The sequence below is a fragment of the Crinia signifera genome, chromosome 12, assembly GCF_055691185.1.
Source record: "Crinia signifera chromosome 12, ASM5569118v1, whole genome shotgun sequence".
Classification (NCBI taxonomy): domain Eukaryota; kingdom Metazoa; phylum Chordata; class Amphibia; order Anura; family Myobatrachidae; genus Crinia; species Crinia signifera.
The window spans coordinates 30,707,747-30,720,437 of NC_139228.1; the positions used below are offsets into that span (position 1 = coordinate 30,707,747).

General features: G+C 43.1%; 1 protein-coding gene across 2 annotated transcripts in view; it reads right to left on the bottom strand.

Moving 5' to 3' along the window:
* MAP3K9 (mitogen-activated protein kinase kinase kinase 9) overlaps window positions 1-12,691 on the bottom strand; it is a 44,339-nt gene that overhangs the window by 8,863 nt on the left and 22,785 nt on the right. For both annotated transcript variants that reach the window (XM_083167437.1, XM_083167436.1), the window contains exons 3-9: window positions 8,274-8,454; window positions 7,487-7,635; window positions 6,933-7,108; window positions 5,743-5,983; window positions 4,887-5,009; window positions 2,141-2,294; window positions 911-1,014 (exon numbers count right to left, since the gene is read on the bottom strand). In XM_083167437.1, coding sequence (XP_083023563.1) covers window positions 911-1,014; window positions 2,141-2,294; window positions 4,887-5,009; window positions 5,743-5,983; window positions 6,933-7,108; window positions 7,487-7,635; window positions 8,274-8,454 — 1,128 coding nt within the window. The remainder of the gene's footprint in view (window positions 1-910; window positions 1,015-2,140; window positions 2,295-4,886; window positions 5,010-5,742; window positions 5,984-6,932; window positions 7,109-7,486; window positions 7,636-8,273; window positions 8,455-12,691) is intronic.

Genomic DNA, 12,691 nt, shown 5'->3' on the forward strand with positions numbered 1-12,691 from the left:
ATCGGCAGGCAGGATTAAATGTCGCACCTGCTGATTGGCGAAAAGGGGGTGTGGGCAAGACAGCATTGAATAGCCCATCCGCCAGAAATGGGGGGGGGGGATTGATTATCCCCCTAAGGGTTTGGCAACAGCAGTGGAATAAAGGGACCTATTCTGGCAATAATTTGAAGCATAAGGCAACAAAATCATCCAAGGGACTGGATGTGTGGAGTGGAGCTAGGGCAGTGGGCATGGAGGAATGGGAAGATGTGAGATTGTTAGTGATCAGCAAGATTGGAGGAAAGAAGGTTGACAAACTCTGGGGAGAGAATGATGACGAACCCAGGTTTCGCTATTTTGAGAGGCACCGAGACATCAAGTGTAGTGCTAGTTCTGGAAGAGAAAAGAGAGAGAAAGAAAAAAAAGGGAGAGAAAGAAGAAAGAGAAAAAGAAAAAAAGGGAGAGAGAGAAGAAAAAAGTAAAAAAAAGAAGAAAGAAAAAAGGGAGGCAGAGAGAGAGAGAGAAGAAAAAAAAAAAAAAGAGAAAGAAAAAAAATGAGAGAAAGATAAAAGAAAAAAAAAAAAAGAAAAGAAGGAAAGAAAGGAAGGAAGGCAGAGGACCAAGAACAGACAATAGACCAGAGGTGGCCGAACTGGTCCTCAAGATCTACCACCGGTACACGTTTTTCAAACCACCTATCTGGTGCACAGCTGTAGTCATTACGGTCACCTTGTCAGACATTCTGCATTCAATCCTACTATAGGCCCACAGGTTGCCTGAGACACATGAACTGTTGGTAGATCTTGAAGCCCCTCCTGCAATAGACACTACTTGCAATTCAATAGAAATAGCCAGCAACACATTAACGGCTTCTACAATTCCTTGACTAACAGCTTCATACACAATATGGAAAGTTGGAAATGTGGCTTACCTGTCTCAGTCACAGTAGTGAAGCTAGGTACAGCAGACATTTTTATAGGCTTCCCATGGTTGGATGATGTCGATGAACAAGACTTGGAGCTCTCTAACGATACCCTGCAGTTTGTAGAAAAGCAGCAATAAATGGGACTGCCTACAGGAGAGGTGTCTGCGTACAATATCAACTGACTAGAACCCCACTATCAGACTGCATAACTGTTACCTTAAAGTGCCGCTGTCACCTAGTGACGGGATAGGCTGCACTCTCATAACTGGCTGTCTCCATTGTGTATAGGTGAACGGTAGATTTGAATCTTTAAAACAACAAGTTTCATCCGACTTTTACAAACATGGACACTCCCATGTAAGACAATCATCCGTTGCAGGTTATTACTTGGGATAGCTAATCAGGTCTTCTACATGGTTGATATAGTTGTGACCACTAGGGGGCCAGGTTTTATTTGAACCCTATACTAAATGTTGAAAAAGTACCTCAAATTCAGGTTTAATAATGAAATATATAATAGATAACATTACTAAATATAATATAGTCTTTAATTCATTAGACAGAGAAATGACATTGTGCAGTGATCTTGTTTTAGAATACATTAGTGGAACAAAATGCCCACCAGGGAGTTACTTACATTGAAAGCAGGACTCCTAAGGCCCCCATACACCAGTAAGATTTGGTCTCATATGTTTTACATTCCGTCCGACGCGATTGGATCGGAGTCCAGACAGGTTGTGCATAAGATAAATTTTATGCAGCTCGGAGCCGGGCGGGGGACACTACGAACTGGCGTGGGGACAGAGAATTAAAAACCAAAAAAAACCCCACAAACCTACAAATGAATGGCCAGCCATTGTCTCTCAGCCAGTGGCTTCCCATTCAGCAGTGTGTTTTATTTGCAGCTCTGTTCCCCCTGCCTGGCTCTCCAAGGACCCCCCCACCGCTCGGTTCCCTCCACCTGCAGCTCCCCAGGAGTTGCATGTGATAAATCGAGAGCCTAATCGTATTTCAGTCCTCCAGGGGAGCTGTTGGGGTAATCAGGTCCAACTTGTCTGAGTACGGGGGCCTATACAACCTAAGAGCACACATTCAGCAGCCAGCTGGACTGGCCTCACATATGCTGTGAGCTTTTATTTCAGCTGAAGAAGGCATTTTCTCTGCACCTAGCACAGTACAATTTATATATTTGCACTAAATGTCACCACAATTTGCTCAAGGCTTCAGATCAGTTACCTGTCTTCCCCTGCGTTGGAATCTTTACTACCCAGAGTGGCTGAGGCCCATGAACGGGCTTTTTTCTTTGTCTCTTTCTTTTCATCATCTTCACTTTCATCTTTCTGGATACCGGCGCTCCTGTTCCTTGATTTGGTTGGATCCCCTGGAGTTACTAGTCACAGAAAGAGAGATACACTTATAGAAACCACAGTACAAAAATAATTAAAGTTTTACACACATGAAGACTTCAGGAGACCACCATCAGGTTACCTGCTCATATTTTAGTCCTCTACTGTGGTTCTCAAATTTGGTCTTCGAGATCCCAAACAGGTCATGTTTTTCATTTCATCTAGCATTTATGTGTATTGATTACTCGTTGCCACATTTCCCAGTCACCCAGCAAGTGCACCGGTGTATTCATTACTCAATGACACATTTTCCAGTCACCCAGCAGGTGCACAGGTGTATTCATTACTCAATGACACATTTCCCAGGTCACCCAGCAGGTGCACAGGTGTAATCATTACTCAATGACACATTTGCCGGTCACCCAGTAGATGCACAGGTGTAATCATTACTCATGGATGCATTTCCCGGTTACCCAGCAGGTGCATTCATTACCCACTGACACATTGCCTGGTCACCCAGCAGGTGCACAGGCATATTTATTAATTACTGACACATTTTAAAAGATCCACAGATGGAGCTAATTATTTCACTTGTGATTATGTGGGGCACCTGGAAAACACAAACTATGAGGGGATCCTGAGGACCGAGTTTGAGAACCTATGCTGAAGTGAATAGCACTTGGTGCTGAAGACCCATTGTACCCCTTTCACATCGCATAAATAACCCAGGTCCAACCAGAGTTGTTGCCGGGTCGACGTGCGGTGTGAAAAGGCCTTTTTTAATTACCCGAGTACAGCAACTCGGCATTCTGACCTGGGTTAAAAGAAGGGTTAATCCCGGGTGGGACCTGGGATGCTGTGCAGTGAGAACGGGTAACCTGGATCCCATTCACACTATAGGAAGGAGGCATCAGCTCCAGGCGCTCCCTCCTCCCCGAACCCTCGATGACCCACCCGCATCCCCTTTCTGACAGAGATCTGGAGGGACAATCATTGCAAATGCCCTGCACCTGTGTCCAAATCCCAGGTGTGACCCATCATTTGCAATGTGAAAGGGGTAGGAGTGTGGGGGAATTCAGAACTCTCTATATTGACAGCTCACCTCAGCTTTTAAATCCTGCTCTTTCTACTGACTCTCTAACTCTCAGGTTTGACCTTAGACGAACAGAAGAGACGGTAAGTAGGGCAAAAAATCCACTAACCTGGCGGAGGCCGGTATTCACTCGTCAAATCCAACACTTTGTATTATACTAGTAGGTCATCTGTTTTTCAGGTTGACATGAAGGGGCATTAAGTCTGCCCTCACTAGTCCCCAAATACACCAATTAGTGATAAACACATGGTCTATGAAAGGAACATTCTTATGAACACCCAAGTGTGAAGCCACACTACAGGACATTTAGCTTCAGCCCAAAGATAGAACACCTCACCTCCCCAAAAGCTTGCAATCATTTATCTGTAGTTTATATATAGCTTGGATTGTTTAAGCTTTCATCTTACATCTTTTCTACTGTTGGGGCAGCTTACTAGGGTGTAATGGTGTGTACACACTTGTACAAATGTGCATGAGATTTTGACTATATTGTCGAAATCTCATCTGGATCTCATGCAGATCGCACAGGTTTTAACCCTTGCGATCCCGATGCGCGCTCCCGTATCACAGCCAGAAAGTCTTGGCTGCATAGACTATATAGTGCCGATCTGCACTATATAGTCTAAATTGTATGCAGATAGTCTAAATTGTAATATAGTCTAAATTGTACAAGTGTGTACACACCATAAGTCTTAAGTGAGATCTTTGAGGGTGGACTGCGTCAAGCTGTAGCCCCTTATATGCAAGTGATATGAAGCTCCTAAGCACTGGAGGTGGTGACACTTAGGGATCAACTGAACTACCCGCGAAAGCACATCATTTGCCACTGCAGCAATACCTAAATTCCACCACTGCAACTCACACCCCTCGCAGCGTGTTCCTAGCCCAAATGTACATATTGTAGCTGCAAGCAGATTTGTGTAAGTTCAGGCTGCTGTAAAGTGCAGCTATTTCTACACTAACATTGCGGGTAATTGGATTGACTCATTACATTGTAAAAGGTAAAACTGTGAATGCAGATGCTGTGTGGAATGTGGTGATAAGTGCAGCGTGTGTGAGATGGAGTGTATTGCCCCATGGGGAGAAGTGAGCAGCGTGTGCGTGTCAGCGAGATCCATGTTCACCGACATCTTCTGTCCATTGTAGGACTGTTGTTGCTTTACAGACTAACTGACCTCTACGCCATACGCCAGAAGACATGAACAATCATATAGGAAACCGGTTACTGTGGCAAATCACAGCACAATCTACAGTGTATTATGCTAAGCCCTACGATGCCTAAATAACTGTTGAAAGAGACTATAAGAAGGTGTAGTCTAGAATTATTCAGTAGCCAATCAATACACTAGAACAGTCAAAACAAATTCAACACAGAATCACCTGCATATGACAGCAAGCAAAATGTCACAGCGCATCATTATGTGACGGTCACACACCCAGTACTCAGTATTGACATGTGTCTTAGTCAATGAGCGATGCACATATGCAGAACCAAGGGCTGTGACAAAATACAGTACAATAAGTTCTCTCCATGGCTACTTACACTGAATGGCTCGGAGACGTGGGATAATGGTGGGACTCGCAGGAGGGCTGAACTTCGTGCTAATTAAGCTCTTCCTTTTGTCCATGGTAGGGGAAGCCTGTACTGTGAACTTGTGTTGGAAATCTGTAAAGAGCATCGGCGAGTGGAGACATGGCCATTAGCAAACAATGACAATGGCTGCTTGTGCTTCTGTATTAAGTCACAGTACAAATCTCTCAGGTACAAAGCTCCAGACAAGCAGACTTGTTGAAAGCAGAACAGAAAGCGCATTACAGTAGTTACACCACGTAAATGTTTTTACCCATTTTTACATTACTAATGCTACATAGTTATATAGCCTATTGGAGGGGTCCTTAGCATTAATAAGTACTGCCAGTGACCACTCGACGGACCAAATTACTCCTTAACAGAAAGTTAAACCATAATGATCTGTTTCATAATTGCTGGCTATGGACAGAGGGAGCTGTGAAGTCAGAGATTTACGGTAGGAGCAGATGACCGTCTTTGTGGACAGCTTTGCGTAACGCTGCGCTATGCAAAGCCGTCCGACCCCTGCTGACATAGCCAGGCAGGGGGAAAGCCGCTAAGTGTGTATGCACTGAGCGGCTTTCCCCCCCAGCGATGATAGCGTTCATCGCTGTCCATAACCGCCCAGTGCCTATGGACCTTAAGTGCGCTAGCATGACATTTGTTGGCATGACAGCCCCACAGTATTGCATTTACATAACAATAAGCTCTTTGGTTTTTTTTACAGCTTTATTTTTTACAATTAAAACCTATCAAAGAGCTGCTCAACCACACATATAGGTGCAGTAAACCAATTTTCTACTTTATAGAGCTGCAGCTAATGACCCACCTGATGGGAGGCTTATGATGTTGCCGTCCTTTAACTTGAGTCGGCTCTTCTTGAACTTTCCTTTGCGTTTTTTCACCTTTGGCTTCTCCTGACAGAGCTGGTGGATGATGATGTTCAACTCTCGCTCCAAGATGTCGATCTCTCTCTCTGCCAGTTCTTGCTCTCTCCTCCGTAGAAGTTCTTCATGGTTCTTCTGCTCTAGGGCTGCCCGGGACAGTTCTTCCTCCCAGCTACGCAACTCCTATGTTTCAGGATAAATATGATGGTCAGTTAAGAGGTCAGCGCGCTCAACTCTATCACTCCGAGCCACAAATCACAGTCATACAAATCGGTATCTCAGCTTAAGAAAACATGCTGTAGGCAATCATTACATAAGTCAGATGTGTGGGTCTGGAATTACTTGGTTCTTGCCAACAAATAAGTGCTTGTTCAGATTTTTCTGGATTGTTCTTATGGGCTATCCAAAACATGTGAAAGCAGGATAGCCAATAAGATCCGCTTTGAGATCAGAGAAAATCCAAACCCTCACATCTTTTATAAATAGAGACAAACTGATTTAAAAAAAAATAATTAGTTTTTGTTTCTGACAGATGTATTTCCCAGATGTCATTGTCATAAGAGACCAACCAGACAAGTGTTTTTATTCAACATTAGGGTCCTTGCTTCCTTATAATGGGAAACAATTGTTCACCTTGTGTCTTAATTCATGTAATACATTATATTTAGATGTTATTTTAAACACTCAAAATTGAGGCAACAGTGCCCACTACTGTTTTTTTTTACCATCTATAAAAGCTGGACTCTGTCAGAGTTAGATAGCCTCATTGTCTGGAAGAAAACCCTTACTGCAGGAGTGCCAGGAAGATCTGAAAATAACTCATCCTGAAGACGCAAAAGGGCAGGGCTCCAGAGTTTGCAGATGTGATTGCTATATTGGATATCTGCTTCATCATTCACCTTTGCTAAGTATAAGAAAGTCATACTTTATATTGAACTTTTTATTTTATTTTATTTTTTTTAAAGTATTTTTCTGGGGATCCACCCATCTGGGTCTCCTTGAACTTAACCAACCTGAAACATGGTCAAATCAAGATCACAACCAGTTTCTTATTATGTTGAATCGGCGATCTATAATATGACAAGTGCATAGGAGTCATTGTATAGTGGGTAAAGTACATGCACATTTATACCTTTTCCTTTGCCCTTAGTTGGTCAAACATTTCCTGGATCTCCAGCTTCCAGTCCTCCTGCAATAAGTGGAAGGAGTCCTTGGGCATCTCAAAAAATCCAGATTCCCCTATTGTAGTTAACTGGAATAGTATATTGGTAAATGAAGGGCGGCAATGGGGGTCGGGGTTCCAGCAATCTGGAAAAAGGAAGAAAATACATATATATTGTCACATGCACTGGTTTAAAAAGTAGGCAACTTTTCTATATTACTAGCCTTATAATAGACTTGAAAAATAACAATACTGAGGCAGATTATTCCTTTTACAACTAGTCCGCCTCCTGGACGGACGTTCACAGCCATACCAAACAAGGACCTGTAGAGCTAAAATTACCATTTACTGTACTACTCAAACATGACAAAAAAAATAAACCCGCCCATGACTTCATTGTGGAACCATTGGTCACTAGCTGGAACAAATGTTGATACCGGTCATCATTATTTGCTGGACATTGTGGAAAGCCAACAAAGCTGCCATCTGAAATGTGTCTAATTTAAAAAAACAGAGTTTCTCACCTTCCATGAGTCTGGCAAATGGCTCTGGACAAGTGGAAGGAATCGGAAGGGACAGCTTATTCATAGCAACACCATAGGCAACAGCTAAACCATCAATCCCCCGGAATGGTACTTCTCCAGTTAACAGCTCCCATAACAACACTCCATAGCTGTGATACAAAAAGGTGCAAAGACAAACATTATACAATATTGAAAAACTATGTAACACATAGCCTATTACACAGATAATAAACACCATAGTAATTAAAGTGTTACATAGGTTTGATGAAGACAAAATATATATATATATATATTCCCTTTGCGTTAAACATCTTTGAACAAATGGAGATCAGGAGTGGCTAACCTCTTTGTAGAGGTTAGCCACTCCTGATTTTCATTGGTTTAAAGAATCAACATCTTCTTGCATTGTATTGAAAAAAATTCTGAGGAATAAGGCCTGAACTAATGTCTATTAAACACCTTGCGTAAATTGACAATTCAGTTATTTGCGAGTTGGATCCTATAAGTCATGGTTTTTGGACTAATGCCGGGTGGGTGAGGTCACAGGAGGTGGGGCCTGAGCCGGCGCTGCGAGATGAGAGCATCTCCCAGAGCTGGCTTTTCCATTGCAGCGAATTTGTCCCGGGTTGCCTGTTTACACTGCACCGTGATCCGGGTTGAACTGTTTAATGTGCCTGGCCAAAGTTTCAGCATCTTTGTGTGCAATACAATGAAGTCATTGGAGTTTTACATCTGCATATCTCAATTAATGAAATAAAAAGACATGGCTATAGAAAGACTGTCATACCTCCATACATCGCTGCCCTTGGAGAACATGGAGGAACGGATGACCTCTGGCGCCATCCAGGCGTACGTGCCTGCCGCACTCATCTTAGTAGTCCTGTGCCATTCTCTTGCTAGGCCAAAGTCGGTGATCTTTAAGATCTTGTTGCTGAGGTCACTATTTTCTACCATTTCCAAAATTAAAACTGTCAAATATGAAAAAGAAAGGTTTATTTAGTTAGCTCAAATTACCCCGAGGTCAGATTTTAACATACAAAGTGGAGTATTCAAAACGGGATTCTGACTGTTGGAACATCACGACAGTCGGAATCCCGGGCCATTTTCGCTCAGCCCGACTGAAACTCGATTGCCGGAATTCAATGTTCTGAGTGTATAAAAGTGGGTGTGTCTGCGAAAACTGTGGCGGATTGTCAAAAATGCGTGTGAATTGAACAACCAGCAGCAGTTTCTGACAAAACAGATTGAAGTCATAGGAGGACATTTACGAAGATGGGAGTTCTATTTCAGATGGGATGTTGCTATGGGACACCGTATACTATAATCTTCTAGAAAAGTGCTTTTCAACCACCGTGCCTTGAGCTGTTCTCAAGTGTGCCCCCAGATCTAGAGATGCCCAAACCAGTTAACAGCCACCACCAGTTCAACTGTTATTTACTGATCTCTTCTTTTCATGTAAAGGGCCAATGTATTTTATTTTATTTCTGTTACCTGTGGGGATCTCATGTTGCTCCTTGGCAATTTTAAAATCTTATTTATACCCCTTTTACACCAAAATCCCTGGTCGGACCCTGGTCTTTGAACATGGGAGTTTCCAGGGTTGGACCCAGCTTCATAGCCCATTTACACAGCACTGTGACCCAGGTCAGACCCAGGTCTGTGCCGTTTACACTGAACCTGGGTCAGCACTGCTTTTCCCTATGGATGACATTAAAAATGTCCATTTAGGATAAACTGCCATCCAACCTTCCCTCAATGATTTAAAATAAAAATTAAAAGACATGACAAGTTAGCTTTGAAAAATGTTGGTTTGTTTATTTAGTAAAATTTTTTTTAAAAAGTTTTTTTTCATTGCTCAAGTATACATAGCGGTATAAAAGTGCAGCATCACCCATGTGCTTCCTCAGCCCCTTCCACCCTGCATGTCCCCCCCCCCCCCCAAAAAAAAAATATAATAATATAAATGATACTATATCCAATTATAAAAGGCGTCCAGCACTTCTGATATCCTTTCAGTACTACCCAGATGTCCCAACCTGGGTTGGGACCATTTACACCGCCCACGACCCAGGTCCAACCAGTGTTCAACCCTGGTCAGGACCTAGGTAGGAGACCAGTGTTACTGGACCTGGGTTGACCCCTTTTACACCAACGCTGACCTGGGTCCGACCTGGGTCCAACCTGGGTTATTCCTTGGTGTAAATGGGGTGCCGCAAGGTAAAAAGGTTGATCACTGTTCTAGGTGCTAAATAAATAAGAAAAATATTCTGATTGGTTTCCCATCACAACACACATCTTACCCCAAAGTCTTCTAGCAATTATATATTTTTATTATTCTGGTAATTATATATTCTTCAATTAAAAAAAGGCTTAACAGAAGCATCTAATCTGATGGGTACAGAACACAACCACCATTATTTAATCCTCAGAACTCCACTCTGTCGGAACTTCTACAGAAACGGATTCCATCATAGATGATTAGCAAGTGATTTACTGGCCTGGTCAACCTATGGCTCTCCTTCTGTTGTGAAACTACAGGAAGTCCCAGCATTCATTCCTACAGACCAGTTGGTAATGCATACTGGGACTAGTTTCGCAATAGCTGGAAAGTTGGTCAGGCCTGGTTTACAACATTATACTGTATGCATTGATTTCTCTTTACATCACAGACAGACAGACAGACAGACACAGACAGACAGAGACTACTAGGCAGCTCCTGTCATTTTTCAAATACAGCCTGTAGAACAGCCAATTGGCTGGTACTTTCTCTCCAATACTTAGTACATATGCCCCCTAATATATGTTAGCCATTGCTTTGAGGTTAGCCCCATGCAAAACTGATATTACATCATGCAAGCACCGTAGCTGTGGTGGCATCCCACTGTTGAACCAGTTAATAGGTGTACAAGAGTGAGGCTCCCTGCTCACTGGTGTTATTAAATGCTAATGCTGGGTACTCTCTAAACCAGGAGTTTAGAAATTTAGTCCTCAGGGCCCCACACAGGTGCATTCATTACTCATTGACATATTTTAAAAAACCTCACAGGTGGAGCTAATTATTTCACTTGCGATTCTGTAAGATCTTCAAAACATGCACTGTGTGGGGGTCTGTGGTTGAGAACCTGTGCTCCAAACCAGTGGTTCTCAACCTCGGTCCTCAAGGACCCCCAACAGTGCACGTTTCCCAGGTCTCCACACAGAATCACAGGTGAAATAATTAGCTCCACCTGTGATCCTATAAAATGTATCAGTGAATAATAAGTGCATGTGCCAGGTGACCTGGAAAACGTGCACTGTACTTGAGGACCGAGGTTGAGAACCACTGTTCTAAACGTTTCTTGACCGTGGCTGATAGCAAGACTGACGGCCGGTCATGCTCACCCTACCATAAATATATAGCATCCTTCCGTCATTGGAAGATATCTGGTCATCTGCACTGCAGACAGACGAGAAGAAGCGATGAACGTCGCACAGTAAAACGCGGTAGCGCGTACACACTAGGGGAGAAATTTAATACGATGAGAGATTCAAAAAGTGAGATATTTGGTAAGAAATCTCCATTTTTTTTAAAGAGGCAATCATTTACACTGCAAAATCAAACTGGTTTTGCAGTGTAAATGATTGCCGCTTTAAAAAAAAACTGGAGATTTCTTACCAAATCTCTAACTTTCTGAATCTCTCATCCTATTAAATTTCACCCTAAATGTGGACAATTTCTTGTTCCAATTTGGCACAATACAACAAATTGCCCAATAGATCGGTGTACCCAGCCGGCACTCAAGACGAAATTTACACTGCCAATTCTGTTTAATGCATAATGACACGCTTTGATTTTAACACAATTCCCACTTTAAATATCAGGAATAGACATGAGAGGAAGTGACGGGTTCTAGCGAATTTACCGGGGAGTGTCATAAAGAGCACGTTGTGCCAATGTGCTGCCAAATCTACACCAGCAACCTACGCAAGATAATAGACCATAGACTTTGTATTGTGATGTATACATTATAGCTCAGCAAAATAAAGTCTGATCGCATTCAATTGGACCGCAAGTGAAACAAATGTAATAAGTGCAAATATTACGATGAAGGTTATGTCAGCAGCAATATAAAACGTGGTAACGGTTCCGGCAAGACATTTCCCTTTAAGCGCTACAACATTCCATTTTTATTGTTAAGCGATACTTCCTGTATAAAGAATTACTAGTATTGTATGTGGCGTTCTGTTGGCTGTGAAATGCTGCTCTCAGAATACACAGAACTCTGTGTTATTCTGGCCTTATCTTTCCCACAAGCCCAGCAGGTCGGGAATACATGTGATCCGGGCTTTTGTTCTGCTGCTGCACATGGAATGTAACAACCTGCACTCTAACAGGAGACAAAGGGGAAGATTAACTCCCAGGACCTGTGTGAGGTCCGGGAACAGACGCCTTTACAGTGGGCAACAAAGCTGCGGGCGCCGGCGTTCACTCTATCTTCCTACAAAACTGCAATGATGGGAAATGTGCATAGAACATTCACAAATGCATCCAAACTACATTTTTAAACCTGTCAGCGCAGAGGACAGTTGGAATACGGAGTGCGGACATTTATTTCTGCGCTATAGATAGCGATGGTATCACAGTCGGATGAAATGGGTTTTCTTAATCATTGGTCGGTATGCTACAGTCATGGCTTTGAGGCCAGTTACATCTAAGCTTATGATGGAGCATGTCAGCAATTTTTTGTCTGTGATGGAAATAGAAGTACAACACAAATGTTATACAGCAGATAAGATATGGAGCTGTAAAATACAAGGAGGGGCTGATTCAGTTCAATAGGTAACGGGCCAAATGCGTTCCAGTCCCCGATTGTCATGGGTTGGCACATACACAAGCCCAGTTCGCTCCATAGCGGGAGGGAAGGGGGCAGGCAGGGGTCTGGAGCATGGGGGGGGGTGTTTATGTACACATCCCGTTGCATGATAGAGGGGGGCTTCGCACGGGCAGCATTTACCTGTTCAGTAGGCTGCGAACATATGCAGCCTAGCGGCCAGGTCTGAATCAGAACAAGTGACACCATTGTGTTTGGTATGACAGGCAGGGCCGGCTCTACCACTAGGCAGCTTTAGACAGCTGCCTAGGGCGCCCGGATCTAGGGGGGCACCACCAAGTCTGCCTATCAAAAAATAAAGGATGTCTGTGAGGATCCTTGTACTTAATGCTGG